Source organism: Natator depressus, chromosome 1, assembly GCF_965152275.1.
Source record: "Natator depressus isolate rNatDep1 chromosome 1, rNatDep2.hap1, whole genome shotgun sequence".
Taxonomy (NCBI): domain Eukaryota; kingdom Metazoa; phylum Chordata; order Testudines; family Cheloniidae; genus Natator; species Natator depressus.
Genome location: NC_134234.1, coordinates 272,460,848 through 272,474,756, shown reverse-complemented (window position 1 = coordinate 272,474,756; position 13,909 = coordinate 272,460,848). Strand labels below are relative to the sequence as shown.

At 39.4% G+C, this 13,909-nt stretch overlaps 1 protein-coding gene across 6 annotated transcripts in view; it reads left to right on the top strand.

The window, feature by feature from the left end:
- LRRIQ1 (leucine rich repeats and IQ motif containing 1) overlaps positions 1-13,909 on the top strand; it is a 157,618-nt gene that overhangs the window by 8,725 nt on the left and 134,984 nt on the right. For 5 of the 6 annotated variants that reach the window (XM_074941951.1, XM_074941953.1, XM_074941950.1 and 2 more), the window contains exons 3-6: positions 8,074-8,185; positions 10,010-10,104; positions 11,386-11,503; positions 12,977-13,206. In XM_074941951.1, coding sequence (XP_074798052.1) covers positions 8,074-8,185; positions 10,010-10,104; positions 11,386-11,503; positions 12,977-13,206 — 555 coding nt within the window. Of the gene's footprint in view, positions 1-8,073; positions 8,186-10,009; positions 10,105-11,385; positions 11,504-12,976; positions 13,207-13,909 lie in introns of those variants that run through there. The other variant, XM_074941955.1, reaches the window with a different exon arrangement.

Genomic DNA, 13,909 nt, shown 5'->3' with positions numbered 1-13,909 from the left:
AAAACAAGCTTTCCTGCTTTTTCAGGTCCCAAACGATTTCTCAATTTGGAATGAATTAGTCCAAAGGAAGAAATTTTTCTTTCTACACTAGCAGAAGAAGCTACTGCTGTTAAAAGTGAGATGATCTCTTCAACAGTCTCTGAATCCAAGTGCTTAAGTGATTTCCATCAGTTCACTGGTGTGACTTTCTTTAAAACATCATCAGCAAACATATATTTCTTGAATGGTTTGCTCTGAAGTTTATTATAGTTGGCATTATGGAGGGCTGATTGCTGGATGTCCATTTCATAGCCAACTCCTCTTCTTCAGCAGTTAAGGTTTGACTTGGTACTGAGTATTGAGAATATTTGCAAGAAAATGAGCTGGAGATAGTGCTTGTCCCATTCGTTTTTTTAATGCTTGTGATTTAACTCTGTCATTGCATATTTCTCTTATTAAGATCTCACTCAGTTCCTTCCAAATTTCAACAGCATCAGCAATAAAACAGCTATTTCCCTGCATTTTGTTCAAGGCGACAGAAATAGACTTCAGGGGACTCAGCATGTGTTCAACATTTCTCTTAAGCCCAATGTTGAGAACTTTGGCTGTGACAGTGCCATCTATTTTTTTACGATTTTGTTCACAAACTGTCATCAGATTAGGCCAGTTCTTGATATAGTGCTCAAAACAGTCCACTACTGAGTTCCATCGCAAGTCTTGTGGGAGAGTTAGCTTGGTTCCTCCCACTTTTTTCAGAGCAGCTACTGCAAAGTGGTTGTTACGGAAGTATTTTGCAATTTCAACATTAGGCTTTATTTCTGGAACACTGAAGTCTTTGGCTAGGGGGTGCATCCAATGAGCACTGAAACCATATGTTATTAGCTTGGGGACTGTGTTCTAAATTTCTTCTCATCTTGGATACATTTGCAGCACTGTCTGTGACCAAGCTGCATACTAGACATTTGAATTGTTTTTCACAGTTTGTTATAGCTTTTACTGCTACTTCTTGTAAGTATTCTGCTGTGTGTGCATTTCCTGAGGTATCAATTGTTTCTGTAAGGAAGACATCCGCTTCTTCTGTTGTCACACAAGCACACACAACAGGATCATTGAGGACATCCACCCATCAAGACTCAGGTGAACAATTTCACCCTCTAGACCTTTTGCACACTGCTCAATTTCTCTTTCATACACTTATCCAGCAATTTGCCTGCGACATCTGCTCCATCGGGTGGACTGTATCCTGGTCTTAATGGCTGAACCATGTTAATGAAGTGTGGGTTCTCAATCATACAGAAAGGAGAGTTTGTTGCATAAACAAACCGGGAAATTTTTTAATCAATTACTACTTTTTGTAATCAGCTGATTCTTATCACAAATTTATCTATGGTTGTTTATGGAGGAAGGAGACTTTTTTTTTTCTTTTTGCTACTGTGGCTATGTGACATGCATGATGTGACTAAAACACTATCATTGGCAGATAACTCTGAAACTATTGGAAAATGATGGTGATCTTGAAGGTGGATAGTCTTCAGAATCCTGGAATTGAGGATGGATTCTCCTAAACAAAATAAGTCAATGTACGGTAGTTATTTAATTATTATTACCATACTGCTCATTTACTCATTGCGTTCACTGACACTCAATACTTCTTTAAAGGTGAAATTGTAAAAGGAAGATCTGCCTATTTCAGCTATTTATTTTTTTATCAAACTGCGTCTAAAATGATAGTACCATAGAGTAACAACTATATTTTTTGCTCAAACATGAGAATTCAAGAATAGTCCAGAGTGAAGACAGGCAGTCCTTAAGAAAGAAGTGTGAAATAAAAAATTTTACCGACCTGAAGATCCTGCATGTTCAGACATGTTCCTTTCATCATCTTCAACGCAGCTTCCTCCTGAGAAGGAACACTTCTCGTGATGTTGTTTCATTCGGACAACCAGGCCTTGCATTTCTTTGTTGTACTGTTTGCATTTTTCACGCATGCCTGTCTTACCCACAGGTAGAGGAACTTCATTAAAATATTTCCAAACTGGAACTCTTTTATGGCCTGCTGCCATTATAGGTTTTCCCTCCTAGTGAGAGAATGGTATGGTAGATCTCAAATCTATGAAGGTTATACTCAGAAAGACCTCAAGACTTCTGGAATATGCTGCTCAAACAGTTTCACTTTTGTTTCTACTGCCTGTCCCTCCCTTCTCACATTTATCTCCAGACTTCTTCTCCTTGTCCAGATCTTTTCTGCCCCCAACAATCTTCTATTAATTGGAACTTTTTGAAACTTTGCAGTCTCTTAGAAAGAGGTAAGGGATTGGCTCTGTGTACACAAATTTGTAAAGGGACAGTAGGGTTGAGGTCTGTTATTTTTCACCTCTCTATATTATTTATCTATTTATTTAAAAAACATTTTTGCTGTTAACGAGCATGTTATCGCTGGAGACACAAATCCAGTTTGAGAACTACAAAAGGCCACGTCTACACTACCCGCTGGATCGGCGGGTAGTGATCGATCTATTGGGGACCGATAGACATGTAGATGTGATTAAATCGATCCCCGATCGCTCTGCCGTCGACTCCAGAACTCCACCACGGAGAGAGGTGGAAGCGGAGTCGACTGGGGAGTGGCGGCCGTTGATCCCGCGCTACGAGGACGCGAAGTAAGTGATTCTAAGTCGATCTAAGATACGTTGACTTCAGCTACGCTATTCTCGTAGCTGAAGTTGCATATCTTCGATTTCCCCGCCCCAGTGTAGATCAGGCCAAAGTAACTAAGCATCTCTGATGGTATCTTCTAGACTAAGCACTGAGTCTCATTGAATAGATAGAAAGATTAACCTAAATAATCTATACAGAAGCCCCTGGAACCCCGTAAAATTGGAACTCATTTACAAAACTTTTCTTAAACATTACATTAATATATTGTCTCATACTATAGAATTAGAATTTATAATCTCTATTCCGTGATGAGATATCTTTGAGCTGTAATGTGTCTTAATTAAAACTATCTTTAGATTGCTTTTTTACCTCAAAAAGCATTTTATCAAAAAAAAATCCAATTTAAATTTAAAAAAATCTGATTTTTATTTAAAAAAAAAAAGAAATAATTGATTTTTATCCACCCTGGTGTAGTACAGATATGAGAGAGTCTAGATGACTAATGCACTATTTCCTAATATTTATTCCCTGGAGGAAAACTTCCTTCAAATGTATCCTACTCCTATTAATTGAGCTCCATGAAAATGTAAATTTGAAGTGACAGATAAGCCCCTGAAATAAACTGATATTAAAGAAATACCTATTGTGAACTGTGTATTTAAAAGGGCATGTGTTAAAAGAAAGCTATTTATGGGATATAGAATGAGTTGCAAACTGACTTTCAGAAAACTCAAATTGGTAGGTCGGGCATTCTGCTGAAGTCACAAGATCAGATTCCAGTGGATTGTAATTTTTGACAGAACCTTTCGATGTTAAAGATGGGTGAACTTTAAAAGATAAGATAGATAAAAGTTGTGATGGTTAACCAAATTAATCTTTGGTCTTAAAAATTTGGCTTGCATATTTTGCAAGAAGAAGCTGTCTTGTACAATACTTCCCGAGTTTTAATTCTTTCCATATAAATTAATCCCTTTAGTTTCCCCCCCTCCCCGCTTTTTTTAAGCTGTCTTCTGAATTCTATCCAGTTGATTGAGACAAGGTAGATGAGGTAATACTTTTTATTGTGGGCCAACTTCTGTTGGTGGAAGGTACAAGCTTTTAGCGTCATAGAGCTCTTCTTTGGTATGAGGAAGGTAACCACGGTGTTGCAGACATTCCCTTCCCCATACCTGGTTACCTTCCCCATACCCGAGGAAGAAGCTAAAAGCTTGTACCTTCCACCAACAGCAGTCGATCCAATATCCTGGGACCAACACAGCTTCAACAACGCTGCATTCCATTGACAGACATAATTCTGGTATATGCCTAGAATTATATGTAGTATTCATAGAATCATAGAACTGTAAGCGACCTTGAGAGGTCATCTAGTCCAGTCCCCTGCACTCAAGGCAGGACTAAGTATTATCTAGACCAGTGCTACTCAAAGTGGTGGTCCACGGACCGGTGCTGGTCCGCGAGCCATTGACTGCCAGTCTGCGCGCACATTGGGAAAAAAAAATTGCCGGTCCCCCACATCAGATAGCTTGAGAAGCACTGTCTAGCCCATCACTGACAGGTGTTTGTCCAACCTGCTCTTAAAAATCCCCAATGATGGAGATTCCACAACCTCCCTAGGCAATTTATTCCACTGCTTAACCACCCTGACAGGAAGTTTTTCCAAGTTTTTTCCACTGTCCAATCTAAACCATCCTTCTGCAATTTAAGCCCATTGGTTCTTGTCCTATCTTAGAGGTTTAGAAGAACATTTTTTCTCCCTTCTCCTTGTAACAACCTTTTATGTACTTGAAAACTGTTATTATGTCCCCGATCAGTCTTCCCTTCTCCAGACTAAACAGTCTGGTCTACTCTAGACCACCAAGTCCTACTATTCATTTTCTTGGAGTACTTCCAACCTCATAAAAATCAGAAAGTTCCTCAAGAACACCAAGAATACTGCATGCTATTCTAGGCACCTACATACCAGAATTATGTCAATCAGCTGGATGGAATTCAGAAAAGAGCCAAGAGGGGAGGGGGAGAAGTAAGGGAGAAAATAGATTAATATATGTGTAAAGATTAACAGAACTGCATACTGTCTTCTTGCAGGCCCTCAATCCTAAAGTCAGTTCTCCATGGGCTCTGGGGTCCACCTACACAGAGGGTCAGGCCCTTAGTAATTTAAGTACATATAGTCGTTGGAAAAAGTTATTTGGAGGGTAAAAAATCATGAAGACAGAGAAGTTGCTAAAGGTAGATCCAGTAGATTATAACTGGGAATCATGGGATGAAACTGAGAAAATAAAGGTTTAAACTGAATTTCCTGAAATTCCTTAAGGTCAAAATTATGGAGGTTGGCGCAGCACTTCTTTATATCTGAATTATGATGTCGGTAGTGTATAGGAATGTGGAAACAAAGCCCAAGTGAGATTGACCCGAACCTTTTTCAACCTTACTTTGTTAGGTTTGAGTTTTGGGTCAGTTCTCATAGGAACAGAGCATGTAGTGATGCCTGTTAAGGTTGCCTGACACTTTGCATTCTAATGCTCTGTTTTCACTTGTTTGTTTTTTTAAATCTAAATCACTTCATTTACTCCTTATTGACCAATATATGATCATGGAAATAAATGTGTTTTTGGTAACAAACATTTTTATTGCTCTCCTTTGCCACCTCTTTTGGCTTCCTGCTCCCACCATCATTTATTCTCTGCTACCACTTTTCTGTAGGGATGCATCCTTGCTTCAAATTCTTTGGACTATGACTGTAATCTCAAGGACCCATTGTGTTATTTCCATCATCAGAACCTTTTGTCTTCGTAAACTACCACTGCCTATTGGCAGAGAGTTCCTAGAGCATTGGCCAGTGGGGATCTATTTAAAAACATAAGGCCTGATCCTGACAGTCATTAAGCACCTACAACTCCCACTAGAATAATGAATGTCAGGACCTCTCAATGTTCAGGGCCTCTGAGTACTAAGTGCTTCCTGAATGATGATGATCACCTTAATCTCCTCTTGATATAAAAAGGCATTGACACTCAACAGCTCTCAGAAGGCACTGGGTTCTTCACAGGATCGGGACCCTTAGTGAGGAAAAACAAATACAAATTCTGAACAATGAGGGTGAGGTCTCTCTTGCCCAGGTGAGCAATCTGCTGATGATATTCCACAGAACTGAGTTCACTCCTCTGCTTACGGTTGCTCCTCTGTGCCTTTCTGCCTGTGACTTATGTAGTCGTGGCTAGAGTAGAGTACCAGTGAAAAGAAGTGAAATGGAGTACAGTGGGAGCAAAGATGTCATTTGCAGGCTCATCTGAGAAAGCTAAATTCTATGGTTAATTAATGTCCCTGGGTTGGGGTATAAATTCAGGACTATACATTCCCTAGATGCACAATGGAATGCTCTCTGATGTCAGTAAGAAGTTTTTACAGAGATCAAGGAGACTATGTTGCCTTTATGTAGTAACTAAACATTTAGTTATTTATTACTTGTTCAGTGCCTTCTTGTAATGCTCATCATTCTGAGGAAAATCTGTTCCCTTTCAGGCCACTGTGATCTCTGCCTTGTTTCCCCCCCTCCTCTGTTCTTTTCATTTCCATCCCTGCAGAAGCATCCTGTTCCCAACCTAGTGCACTTTGCTTCCATCCACTGAAATGATCAATTATTAAATAGTTGTCATAAATATAAAGGGAAGGGTAAACCCCTTTAAAATCCCTCCTGGCCAGAGGAAATCTCCTCTCACCTGTAAAGGGTTAAGAAGCTAAAGGTAACCTCGCTGGCACCTGACCAAAATGACCAATGAGGAGGCAAGATACTTTCAAAAGCTGGGAGGAGGGAGAGAAACAAAGGGTCTGTGTGTCTGTCTATATTCTGTCTTTGCCGGGGATAGACCAGGAATGGAGTCTTAGAACTTTTAGTAAGTAATCTACCTAGGTACATGTTAGATTATGATTTCTTTAAATGGCTGAGAAAAGAACTGTGCTGAATAGAATAACTATTTCTGTCTGTGTATCTTTTTTGTAACTTAAGGTTTTGCCTAGAGGGGTTCTCTATGTTTTGAATCTAATTACCCTGTAAGGTATCTACCATCCTGATTTTACAGGGGGGATTTCTTTATTTCTATTTACTTCTATTTTTATTAAAAGTCTTTTTGTAAGAAAACTGAATGCTTTTTCATTGTTCTCAGATCCAAGGGTTTGGGTCTGTGGTCACCTGTGCAAATTGGTGAGGCTTTTTATCCAACATTTCCCAGGAAAGGGGGGGGTGCAAGTGTTGGGAGGATTGTTCATTGTTCTTAGGATCCAAGGGTCTGGGTCTGTAGTCACCTAGGCAAATTGGTGAGGCTTTTTACCAACCCTTGTCCAGGAAATGGGGTGCAAGGTTTTGGGAAGTATTTTGGGGGGAAAGACGTGTCCAAACAACTCTTCCCCAGTAACCAGTATTAGTTTGGTGGTGGTAGGAGCCAATCCAAGGACAAAGGGTGGAATATTTTGTACCTTGGGGAAGTTTTGACCTAAGCTGGTAAAGATAAGCTTAGGAGGTTTTTCATGCAGGTCCCCACATCTGTACCCTAGAGTTCAGAGTGGGGGAGGAACCTTGACAGTAGAGCTGCCTGAAAAAAACATAAATGAGAATTTTGCCCCACCAAAAATGTTGATTTGTCAAAACTGAAATGTTTTGTGGAAATGGATTGGTGTTGATGAAATTTTCATCGGGAGGTTTTTCAGGTCCAGCGCTTGAGAGAGGGAGAGACCCACCCACCCTAGGATAGCTGAAAGCCTGATGGTTAAGATACTTGCATAGAGTGTAGGGAACCAGGGGTTCCCAACTCAGGGTTGGGGACTTGAATCTCCTGGTCTCCTACATTTCGGGAAAGTACCCTAACCACCAGGCTACAGCCTCATTCTCTTGCTGGCCCTCTGAATATTAAATTTATCATAAGTAGAACAGTTCCATCAGAAGAGATTGAGAGAGACTGACTCTGTAATCTGGTGATTAGGGCATTTGCTGAGGACGTGGGTATTGAATCATTTGTCCTTTTGTTCAACTTGGATCAAACCAATAACAAAGAAAACAGTATCAATTAGAAAGATGCTTCTAGAGGGCAGTAGTAATTAGATTGCTGTGAAATCTAAATGACTGTCAAATAATGAGTGACACAATAATGAAACAAGGCCTGACTGAAAAAATACATGATTTGTGGGAGGGAGTGTGTGTCCCTCACTAAATGTTTTAGTGAGGGATGCATACGGTATGTCTACACAGCATTTTGGAGTGAACCAGGAATGAGTCTCTCAACCTGGGTAGATAGTCTTGGCTAGTGGGGCCAGTGCTAGTGCTTTTAAAATAGCTATGTAGACAGACCAATGGACTTTAATTAAGAATGTTAAGTGTTTGCCTGTGGTCTTCACAGAGAGATGAACATACAGAATTTAATTTAAAATAATGTTTACTTCTAGACTTCAGATGAATTACCAGAATCAGTTCTGTACTGTCTAAACTTTGTGAAGAACAGAAGTCAAAATGCTGAAAATTTTATACTGCAAGACTTGGAAGATGAAAAAACCACAAGTAAGCTGTGACTATAATAAATGTATGTGTGATGTGCCCCCCCCAAACCCTCATATTGACAGTGCAGACCAAACTAACAACCATCCATAATATAACCTAAATCGTCAAATGCAACAAAACTATGAAACCTATTGCACCAACTTTAACTCATCACCTAGTATTGCAGCTCCTATACTCTTACAGGTGTTCTCTGACTATCACTAAGTAATGTAGCATGTAGTCTGGAAAATATGAGATCCTGTATAGTATGGTATGCATCACTTTTATTACTACAAAACAGTTTGCAAAGGATTGGCTAGTAAATATGACTGTGTTCAGTGATACGGAAATCTTGGTTAATAGTTTATAGACTGCAATGCCAACGGCTTGAGGTGGTGTTGCTTTTCTAGCCTTCACAATAGCATGAAAAGTTTCTGTTGTTATAAGAGTTCTTAAAATCTGCATTCTTTTCTGCCTCATTGACTCAGACAAGGATATTCTAAAATTTCTGCATAATGTTAGACGGTCTGCAGAGATGGAAGTCCAAGGCATTTTACACATGTGCTGTATAGAGGACAAGTTGAAGTTGTCTTAATCCCATCCTTAATTCCTTCCTCATATCCTGCATAATTGATTCCTACCCTGCTACTGGGAAACCATCCAGGCTTCAGAATGTCACCACAGTCACTTCTAACTTCATTATTGTGGGATGCTGAAGAGTGATGCATAATGTGCCTTCCCTTCTTGTGTTTTGAAGCCCCAATTCTATGGACAACAAGGAATCAGTATTTCTCAATGACCAGTCCATGGACTGGTGCCAGCCCCTAAGATCTCCCTGACACAGTTTTCGAAGGCAGCAAGCCAGTCCCTGGTATCAAAAAGGTTGAGAAACACTGTTCCAGACTATTCAGGTCAATCATGAGTTTTCTTTTTTCTTCCCCCCCGCACCCCCACCCTACTGCACATGTTTAACGTTTGTAATCTCTAAAGACTTAATTCAGAAATAGCATTTGCTAGGGTGGATCTTTGCACCTGGGGCCACTGCTGGCAGGTCTTCTCACAGGATTGTTCTCTGAAATAGTAGTACTCACCCTCTCTAGACCATGCTCTTGTTAGGGTCAATCTTGTGAGGTGCTCAACACCCCTGCCTCCCACTGAAATTAGTGGGAGATGAGGTAATTTAACACCTCAAAGACTGATCTCTTTGTTACTAAGTTACCCTAGTTTGTTGAGACTCCAAATCCCAGTTTAGTCAGAGTTTCCAGGTTTCACATCATTTAGTTGGGACCTCTTCTGAATAAAGTTAAGTGTTCCCTATTCATCCTTAGGGGAAGTTTCTTCCATTTTTCTCAGTAATAAGAATTATGTATATTCTAAATATAATATATGTATATGCTTACTTATTTACCTTGTCCTTTAGGGAAGCCTCAATTTGTCACAGTTCTCATTCTAAAAAAGTAACCACCGCACACTTATTACTTCCTACTACTGGAGAATGTTTAAATGTGTCTTGTCTTGTGGAGTAGTTTTCTTTGCATAGATGCTGTTGCCATAGATTTTCTTTTTTTTTTTACTCTAATATTTTATTTCTATATATCCAGTGCTTTAATTAGCGTAGATTAATTAGATTTAATTAATATTAACTGGACCTCTTCTTGTCTGAGTGGATTTGGTGTTTTTCTTAAAATAGTGCCTGTGGTATATGCTTTTAAAGCAAAAACGCATTGTGTTTCCGATTTTGGATTTTATGGACAGATAATAGGGAACTAGCATTCACCAGAATTATACTACTTAGATTAAGACATCTTCTCCCAATGTCCTTTTTTCTCCCCCTTCCCTCCTCAGGTGATATCTATCGAGTAATTTCTAGCCCGGCTTCAGAGTACTTGGCAGAGTTGGCTTCTGAATACAATGAAGATCCAGATGCATTGAAGAAGAGGGTATTCTATGTTTAAACCATCTTTATAATAGATTCAGATAATCAGTTTCTTTTTTGGACCCAATCTTACAATGACCAATGCACATGCTTAAATTTACACACTCTTAAGTAGTTCCCATGGGACTAGTGGTGCACATGGTGTATAAGGGGAAGCATTTGCATGTGGTTTTGCAGGTTGGGGTCCTTGGTTGTGATATACTTAGTCCATAGATCATGAAGTTATAACATTTGGTATAAGTGTCTTAAGTGGTGGGGATGAACATTAAATGACTATAATAGACTTGGTCTATCAATTATTCATATTTAATCCAGAGGCAAAATGTCATTTCTATCATATAACATTTTTATAGTGTTCATTTTTAAATTTATCTATTATTTTACCATTGTCTGTTTCTTTTCATTATTAGGATTATGAGATCACTAACATAATTCATTTATTGACAAGGTTTTGCAGTTTCAGGGAAAATGTTAAAAGAATTATGACTGGAATTTTCAAGTCCGACTCATGGAGTTAGGCACATAATTTCCATTGAATTTCAGTGGTATTCAGTTGCCAAACTCTCATAGGTACCTTAGAAAACCTGAACCTATATTTTAAAAACAGTTCAGTTCTGTTTATGTACCACCTTTTACTTGTTTCCCTGTTTTTACCAGTGAGCACTGTATAAAATATGACGTTTAATTACATTAAGAGAGCATTTTCTTGTGACCGTCCTGTTTGTGACAGCACAATTATTTACTGTGATGGTGGTTATATCACAAATGTAGAACTATACCTACACTGTGCAGATGATCAATACGTAGCGGGAGTAGATCAATTCTTGGCAGTGAAGAACAAGGGAAGAAAAATTAGAAGATGTGATCCATGCAGTGTTGTTTTCAAATAATGTTTTTTCAGTTTCCCTGTGTGATCAATTCCACGTATTTAATGCCATAGTAGAATTAATTTATACATATGGTACTTGCATTTACTTGTGCAATTTCTTACAAAAAATATATTTTGACCATTTCCCTTTCAATATACAAAATATAAGAAAGCACTACAATCTTTTGGGAACTGCTCCAAATATTCCTTACCCTAGAAAATAACATTCTAATTTTAAATATATTTGTGTGGCACTGGTGCCTAAAGGCTGCAGTTAGGGATCAGAGCCCCCAGATTGCTAAACTCTGGACAATGAAGATGAAGTCCCTGACCCAAAGTCTTTATCCGAAATGTTCTGGATTGTTATAGCTTCATCCCATTTCATTTCATCATGAGAATGTGTTTGGTTTTATACAGATACTGTCTGAAATAGAAAATGAAGAATTGCAGACCAGTGCAACTTCAGACAGTAATAGTCAACCCATCAATGAAGATACAACTTGCAGTGTGGTTGCTGATGAGCACTCTGTCACAGGTAAACAAACAATATTAATTTATTTGTGCTGCTAATTAGTGCATACTAATATCGCTGAATAAAATATTTCTTCTGCTCTGTTTTTTTTTAATGAGAATAGTTGAGGCAGTCCAGTACAATATATATTACAATGCATAGGTGTCAACTCTGTGGGTGCTCTGGGCTGGAAAAAAAAATAGTGGGTACTTAGCACGCACTGGCAGCCCCCCCTACCCCCCCCCACGATCAGCTTCTCCCTTTCCGCCCCCAGCGCCTCCCACCCGCAGCAGATCAGCTGTTTGGCAGTGTGCAGGAGGCTCTTGGGGGTGGAGCGAGGGTGGGACACGCTCTGGGGAGGGGGCAGAACATGTTGAGAAGAGGCAGGGCAAGGGCAGGAAGAGGCAGAGCGGGGTGCAGGTTTAGGGAAAGGGGTGGAGTGGGGGTGGGGCCTGGGGTGGAGCAACGGTCAAGCACCCCCTGGCAACTCAGAAAGATGGCTCCTCTGTTACAATGGGATTTAAAACCTGATTCTGGAAGTGGAGCTACTTAGGCAGATGCCTGCATTTATCCAGTTGTAGGATTGGGATCTTAACTTCTTATTCTTGTTCCTCTCTAAAGTCTTGATAATAAGTTTATTTTAAATGGCATTATACACAGATGACTTAAGTAATATAGTTTGTTAGCTAATTTCATTTGCTGATTAGTACATTTGGCCAGTTTCTGATTTTGGGACCTTTTAAGTATGCTTAGCCAATCTTAATATTTGTTAATTTCGAGGGGGTTACATTAAGGGCCGCATTTGCAGAATGTGGCTTTGGTGTGAATACACACAACCTGAACATGCAGATTTTGCATAAGTAAATCCAATTTAAATGGCCAGATTGAGTGCAAATAAACTTTGTATGTGTCAGTTCTCTTGTTTCTCCATGCAAAACATAGTATGAACACAAATGGAAGTTCTATTGTGGCAACTGATCATTTGTTTTATAGACTATTCACTTTAAATGTCACCCTCCAAAATGGCCTCTGTATTCTACTATGGTAGAATACAGAGGCCTTAAAAGCCCCTATGTGGCTAAGGGAAAATTGCCCTGGTGCCTCCATGGGTAGGACTGCTCTAAACAGTCCTACAGAGACCTCCTTACAAATCCTGGCATAGTGGGCATGTATGTTTGTGGCAGATCCTTAGGCTGGAGTGGGTAGGCCTATAGAACTGTGGGCATTTTGTGCAGTGCCAGCTCTTGTAGGCAGCCCATAATAGATTGCCGGAATTTAGAACAGCTCCATGGACTGCCACGTTCTGCTCGTAGCGCTTTTTCAGCCCCGGGAGCAGCAACTCCTGCTCTAGGGCTTCAAGTTGTAGGCTGTATACAAACAAAATCTTACTCATATTGTTTTCTTTTCAATCCATTAAATTATTTCATGATTTCAGATAAGTAATTACTATGAGCTGAGACTTTTAGTTAAAAGGTGTGTTTGCTTAAATTCTTGTAGATAATGGTGACATGACCATTAGCTTTACTTACCATGAAGTAGAGGAAAGGTGCAGGCAAGAATTTGAGCTGTGGGAGGAGCGACAAAAAGAACTTGAAGACCAGAAAAGGAAAAAGCTGAAAGCTGAGAGGGAAATAGAGGAAAAACAAAATGAAGAGGAAAAGAAAAGAAGGCAACTGTATCTGGAGGAATTTGAGGCTGAAAGGATGAAGTTAGAGGTGCTTCATAAGGTAACATTTTAACAAAGACATGTACAACATACCCCTTTATTTATCTGGACTACTTGAACATACAGATCAATGCTGAAGAGGGGGGAAAAAAGTACCCTCTCAAATCTCTGCACATCCCCACACTTCTGGTTCCAAAGAGAAATACTGCTGAGAATAGATTATGTAGATCTTTGTATTGATTGTCTCTCGTCCCTGTTTTGATCAGCTGTGAACTACTTAACAAAGCTGACATTTAAATTGTCATAGTTAGGCTTTATCATTATTAGTAAGTATTTATAGTATGGTATCAGCCAAAATCCCTGGACAAGAATGGAACCCCAGAGTGCTAGATGCTGTACAGATACAAGATAGATACTAGAGCAACTCATAAAAAGGCCTTTTTCATGGAAAATTTTCCAACTTTTTGGTGAAAAATCCAAAACAAAATATTTTGGCTGAAAGCCAAACACTGCTATGGTGCCTCCTGGGATTTGTAGTTCTGTTTCTTGTGCTCCAGTTCTTTTCTTTTTATGTTGTTCTCCTTGGTCATATTATGTCTGCCCGATGCACCAGAGTTCCCTCATAGTGAAGTGAAGTGGTTGCATCATGGAAGATGTAGTCTGGCTGGGGATCTCGGGCCATAGAGAAGAATGAGGGCATAAGAAAAATGAATTACAGCTCCTATGAAGCACCTGATTCAGATATCTGATTTCAATTTTTTTGG